At 44.6% G+C, this 7,051-nt stretch overlaps 1 protein-coding gene across 1 annotated transcript; it reads left to right on the plus strand. All coding sequences in view use genetic code 11, as the record gives it.

Moving 5' to 3' along the window:
- Positions 1-2,893: 2,893 nt before the first annotated feature.
- Positions 2,894-3,836, plus strand: EGR_09786 (hypothetical protein; the record flags this gene model as incomplete). Its single annotated transcript, XM_024499035.1, has 2 exons — positions 2,894-3,094; positions 3,675-3,836. 2 exons carry the CDS (start codon positions 2,894-2,896, stop codon positions 3,834-3,836), a joined length of 363 nt encoding a protein of 120 aa, XP_024346545.1.
- Positions 3,837-7,051: the final 3,215 nt, after the last annotated feature.

Here is a 7,051-nt window from a genome sequence, read left to right on the forward strand (position 1 = left end):
ACTCTTCTGGTGGAATATACCAACCCTCGTTTATAGTTCCAATAACATTCCTAATGTTATTTTCCTTTTTGACATTCTTCATTTCTGCTACATCGCCTCCCAATCCCCTCAGTCACTTCTTTTTTCTCTCTACTTTCGCCATTATTAAAATTTCTGATACATGAATTTCTACTGCAGTAGTCTGTTTTGGTGCTTGTAAATAAAACAAAAGCTGCCCATTAGACAATTTTTAATTTTGCAGAAGCTTATTTTGCTTAAGCGCAGGTTAAAGGGGTAGTATATTTTATTCTACACTCAGATTAAGTGCCTTGCAGACACATTTTAATCAGGAAACTCCGTTGCACCACCATGTGTAGCTCACCTAGCTCATCCAATTCATTTGTTACAAGTTTGTCAGCAAGATCCATAAATCGGTGCCAGTTGATAGGATTATATGCAGAGGAGTATTAGGGAGCGAATGAATGAAATGTGGGTGCCGATCCTCTACATGCACTACGACGACCAACAGCACAGTGCCATGTGGACTATTTGCTCAATTCCAGGAAACGCGTAGTGAAAAAGTAAATAAATCGCTTGAGTTCTGGACGCCAATCTTACCTCCCTCTGCCTGCACTGCGGTAAATTACCACCTACTCGCCTTCAGGCTCCTGTGAGCTGTGAAGTTGGAGAGGTGGGTGAAGCCGAGCTGAGCAGATGAAGAGAGATGCAATGTGATGTGATGGGTAAGGTGGAGATGAGAGGGTCCAGGTTTGCATGTGAGTAAAGCGGAGCATTTTAGCCTCGGTGGGGAAGGTGTCGATCTGAATATGCGAATTCTTCATGCTCCTTTCGGTTATATTTCTGTCGCCGTGACTTCGCGTTCTGACAGGTATTTCTAATTCTTTTCCCCTTCTCCTCTTTCATGCTGGTGTGGCTTAATGTAACGCGATGTTATACTTGAGACTCCACAGAACTACCAATTGAACTTACCGAGTGACTGAGATGACCCCGTTTATCCTCGAGGCCAAGGTAGGCAAGCCACGTACTGTACTCCCTTTCACCAGGTGGTCCTGCAGTGAAGCGTCTGCAACCTTAGAGCATGCAACCATTTCTCCCTCCTACATGCAATTCTTACTTCCAAGTCTCAAAGCTTACATTGTTGTACTCGCGGTGGCCGTAGACTCTTTACAAGTGTTTAGATAAGTTTTTAATATTATTACCAGCATAAATGTAGACGTTGTGGAAGATTCCTAGGGAGATTTTTAGGTTTGCTTTGCATCCTTGATGGAAAAGGGGAGTTTCAATGCCTTTTTGTACCGTTCGGCAATGCGGACAACACCCGGGTATAAAATCCAAAATATGCACATATTGTTTGAGCCAATACAATTGGAAGTAGACGAAGAGTGCATAAGAGGCACGATCACCTAAAGCATGGCCTAATTATTCTTAAAATTCGTTATGGCCAAAGTGAAGATAGCGCGCACACTTTCCTTGATTTTTTTTACAACCAGAAGTGAAATCTTGCATACGCACACGCCTTGTGGAAGTGGACGACGCCTCCGTGGATGCGCAAGTGGCAAACGTTCTGGTTGTAGGGTCCTGTTAACGTATGTTGTGGAGCATATGTTAGAGTTGAAGGGGTTCAATTCACCAAAAGCTACATGAAATGTTATATATCCTCCGTAAACACTTGCAAAGCACTCAGCTTTAGAAAAGGAGCTGAGATGAATATCTTTTTTGTATTTCGATGTGGTTAGAACACAAGTGAGCGTTGGTAGCTTACCTGTGGTAGGCACATCGGAGGTGGCCCTTATTTCATGTCCGAGCACTTCCTATGGCATTTAAGATCTGGAGCTAGATTACCAAGAAGCATGTGAATTAACACACGAGGGAGGACCTGAAGAGGGATGAAAGTTGCATTTCCTTCGATTATTTCTCAAATGCCGAAACTACTCAGCGATCGTGCTTTCTTTCTAGGGTATTCACCTACCCTGTTGAAGTAGATGCCACTGATTGAGCTAGAAGAGGTGGCGTAGGTGCATTCACAACAAAGAGCACCTAGGAGGCACGGTCTCCTCACTTGCTTTCCTCTCAGTGAATGTGGCATTGCACGATTACCATGGCAATGAGGCATGGCTTAGTTTATTTGCTGCCACGACGTAGCGCATGCCATCACATCGTTGTCTCGTATCGCCCTGTATCACAGCACAGTGCGGTGTAACACAACACCCTACAGCCGAAGTCATCTCAAGGATGACGACGACGAAGACACTGTTCGGCATGCAACCGCACCGTCTTTACACACCACTACTCCTATCATCACCTTCTCCTATATTTGCTTTCCTTCTAGGTCCTCGTCGGATCAGTCAAATATTGGGTCAGCTCGTAGGCAGATTAGGAGCTGTAACAATACTCACCATACGCAGTGTAGGTAAGAACCGATTTATAATGAAATGTAACAGCTCCTTCCCCCTCACCCTTTACGTCACTGCCTTGCCCTCTCGCAACCTCCTGAACGCCTTCGCTTCGTACATGCACACCTCACTCACCTACCCACCCACGCTCCATCACAACTCATTTCCCACACATCAACTTTCATCACCCTTTGCACCACTGGCGTCGTCCCTACTTTCCTCTGCAACAACTCGCACCAGCTACTAACCACCAAAGCTGAGCCTTTGCTGTTATACAGTCAAATGTATGCTTTCGCTTCACCAGCACCACCATGCCGTCACCAGACACCGCATCTTTTCAACGAGTGAACGCGTTTATTTGTGACTTGGCAAAAGAATCGCGAAGTCTGCTGATCAGTTGCTAAAAGCAATGAAAGCGAGAGAGACCAAATGGTTGCACATTAGTACATGGACCTGCAACTGTGTGATTTAACAGTGCCGTAGAGTACAGGAGACAGAATATGCACAACGATGCAGGGGGCCTGTTCCACAGATACGTAAGGGCAGAAGTAGATAGGGCTGTAGTGAATAGTGCATCATTAAGGAAGGCCATTAAACATCACCAAAGAGATTTGCAGGGCTCGGCTCACAACGTTTCATGTGCATCTGAGGTCTCTGCATCCATTACCAGATCGCAGCCACAGACAGCCTTGTACGACAAGGTAGACAGATGCATATAGCAAAATATTTAAGATCCTTTTAAGAAGGTGAGCCTTGCAGCAATGGAACTTGGTTTAACAGAAATCACTTTTATGAGCGGCTCTTGAACTAAGGCATTGTATGGGCACGAGTTTGGTAAAGTTTTTACATGTGAATAGAAATCTGGAACCATGTTCGCATTGCATAAGTGTGCTTCTTATGCTGCAAAGCCTCCACACGTAAAGTAGAGTGTCCTCTAGATTTAATTGTTTTGATGCAGTGGATTGACCTCAATTGATGAACAGAACACCTGCAAGTTGTTTGCTTACTCGCTGCCTAACGCATGGACTGGAATTTTTTATGGTTTTGAATGGAATTTAAGTAGGTGAAGGCCCACTGCAATACGAGAAACAAACGGATTCGTGCATTAGCAAGTCAGTGTAGACGGCACCTCTCTGAGAACAAGCGACACAGATTGGTCCACGCCTGCCATGAAAGCGAATAATCTTTAAAAGATGTGCGATGTTATTGTAATTACGAAGGCAATCGCATTGCATCAACTTAAATTTAAATATTACCAACATTGGTACTGATGTGTTACAGGTCCTCATCGAAAGGTACCCGAATGACCCAGATGCCTCTGCAGCTGTGCAGCAGGTCACAAATAAAGGATTTAGATATTTCCAAGAACTTGAGTTGGAATATCACATTGGCGTTGCCTACGAGGAAGGTGTTCTTGATGCTGGTGCCTGTGCCCAAGTTTAGTGGACGTAGAGAAGATGATCCAACTTGGATGAAAACTATGAAAGAGACTCAACTATAATGAAGAATAATACACGATATGAAGTCACAGCGTTTTAAAATGGTAGTGATCAGGTTTATCGAGGATGGCATTAGGAAGCTGAAGCTTTCACGAGATGCATTGCAGTGCATTTGTGTACCCATGTGCCAGGATGCCGCCACGAGTGAACGTGTTGTGTAATGAACCATAGATTGAGAAGAAACACAGAAATGTCACTTTGTACTCTTGGTGCTAAATGCTGCTGATTACAAAGGAATTTGTGCAAGCACATTGCCCTATCAAGGAAGGATTGATAAGAATGCGTATGAGAGCAGCTTGTTGGCTTACGTGGCACAAGTCGATGGGTTTTAATGGCTAGCACTTTCCGACCACTTAAGAATTCGCCTATTACCAGTGGCTATTTATTCCCAGACCAGTGGATGCATTATCCATTCGACAAATAATGTGAACATCCTTATTTTAGGATAACTCCACCAACTTAAGCACAATGGGCAACAGGGTTGCAAACACGCACATTTGCCATGCCACAGTGTAATTGTAACCACCTTTAGTAAAACCAAAATCAGGATTTAGCGATTTACGGCAATCTGACCCAGCATCGCCATGTCCTAGCATCCCTTCCTTGGTATTACGTGATTCTTTACAAATGTAAGCAGACGAAGAACATGCAGGCAGAGATCACAAATGTACTAAGGAAATTCATCAAGTTGCACAAATATCCTCGGCAATACTGGTGCGGAATAACCCAAGAAGGAGCGGTTTTGTATACATTGAGTTTTGTGTACCCAGGAAAGATGGGTGATGGAATGATGCATTTTTTGTAGACTTTGTCCTACCGATCTCACAGGGTAGCTACGCATACGCCACTCATGTGAGGGTTAACAGGTGATTGTCGTGATTAGTATTGACATGGCTTAGCATTGATCATATATGCTGAGGTGGATGATGGCACCGAGCACATATAACAGGCTGCCAACAAATGTGTGATTGCAACTACCGAAGAAGTCAGAACATGCCCATCACCCTTGGCTTGAGCAGTTCTATTGTGCTATAAGGTGACAACATGAAAGCTCGTTTGGGTGAACCACAGGCCACTTCACTTACCCTCACCTAGTCTTCTCATATGACATTCCCTTGTCCCGGCATTGCTTACTGCAATGTGTAGGCATTTGAAGCTGTCAATAAGGGCACGATTAAAAGGAATCATGTATTTCTGGGAAACAGAAGGGAATGGAAGAATTCCACGTCCTCATTTGTGCTGCATGGGAAGCTGAACAGCGTAGGCTGACAAAATGTGCTCAGTCGAAGACGACTTCGCAGATGACGGAAGTTTAAATAACAGAGTAGCATTTCTGAGCTGTGCTGCCGCCTTTGCTCCCTTTTCGTAACAATGTGCCTGGTGAAATGCGTGTTCAGCGGAAATGGGTACTCACACAAATGTACAGTGTCAAGCTTGCAATGGCTAGTGGTTCGTAGAAAGTGACCCCAATGTTTGCATCAATAATGTTCTGTTGGACACTTTCTCGGCTTCACTTCAACATAGTATGGCAAAGAATGAAAAGCTGCATGTCCATTTTGGTTGACAACATGGCACTCCCAATCATTATGCGTTTTGTTGAAGGATGAATGCTCCTGCATACTGGACTGCCCACTTACCACCTCAGAGAGTGCTTCAGGTGCACGAATGTCAGCTGCGATCGACAAATTGATGGTCCAGAGTCAGTTGTCTCCCCACCACTCTGTTCGTCATTTAAACACCTCAGATTTACAAAAAAGGCGTGCAGCTAGTTCCAAACAGTGACTACTGCTAATGACATCCTTCAAATATTTTACGTGGAAATTGGTGCCTTGAATCGAAGTCTTGCAATTAGCTTGTGGATATTAGTCAGTTGAAAGCAGATGCCTTCGATGAAAAGAACGAGTGTCACTGCCATGTTAATGGTAAAACATTTGATGGATTGTGAAGAATAGAATAAATTGTGCCAAGAAATAGCTTCAGAACACTGGTTACTGGTCGTAAGGAGGGGCAATGTTAGAATGCTAAAAAAGGAGGACACATTTGGAGTTGTGCATATTTACAGATCCAGCTAAACGCATCGAGCAAAGCACACGTTGCCCGCTAAACATGTGCGTAATCACCCTATCTGTGTTGGCGTCAGTACCACAGCCAAGAAGTCATCAACTTCCCTGTCAACTGGCAATGGAAAAAGCAAGAACATCTCTTTTCATCAAAAAACGATAGCCCAAGGAGGCACAACTAATGCATTGATGCATTTGAGATCGTACTACTGTACGAAGATAAACGACCCTTTGGTTAGGCCAGAGTCATGCCATGGTACCCGTGTGTCTCCTCCCGCATGTCGACATGATGCCATCCAGGGTGGCCAATGCTCCTGCCAGTAGGGACGACAGGTTGGGTCACCTGTGGCGTGCAGCAAGCGCGCTCATGACTGCCATGGTAAGGACAACGAGCGACAGGGTTTTGGTCCCATTCTCACACATTTGTATTGTTTTGACTGACCCTGAGCTAGCAGTAGATAAGAGCTCAATAAAAGTGCCTTCTCGTAGAAATCGGTGCTCACTAGTAACTGTTCCAGATCAGTTAAGGTGCAGACTAATCACTCCAAAAGAAGTCATCTGGATAGTGATATCATTTTCTGCAAACCCCGCCTTTATCACCAAACCAAATATCCTCACGAGTGCAGATCGCTCTGGTGAAGTGGAATGAGATGATATGGGCTAAGCTGAGCTGTAGTGAGCTGAGGAAAGTTGGGGAGAGAAGTGGTAAGAGGTTGTTGGTAACGAAGGGTTTCGTCTTTAACAAAGCGATGTTGCCAATTCTGGCCTGACTGAATGGTTCATGTAGATGAGTAGAGTAATTTGTATGTGTAGTAATGGTGGGGGCCGAAGATCCTTTCCATGATTTCTTTCTACGTTTCTTAACTAACCTTTTGAAGCATATGGCACTGATTGGGCTAAAAGAGATAAGGTAAGTGCGTTCACATTGGATGCCACCAAGGAGGCCAGGTTTCCTCCTTTGCTTTTTGGTTGGTAACTGTGGTGTGGAGCAATGTGACACGGCTCAGTATATTTACCACCACGACGTTACGCATGCTAGCACATAGTTGTCTCAGACGTCCTGCAGCCCAAGGTATGTCAGCGACAACGCCAACGCCCA

Source organism: Echinococcus granulosus (genome assembly GCF_000524195.1).
Source record: "Echinococcus granulosus chromosome Unknown EG_S00167, whole genome shotgun sequence".
Taxonomy (NCBI): domain Eukaryota; kingdom Metazoa; phylum Platyhelminthes; class Cestoda; order Cyclophyllidea; family Taeniidae; genus Echinococcus; species Echinococcus granulosus.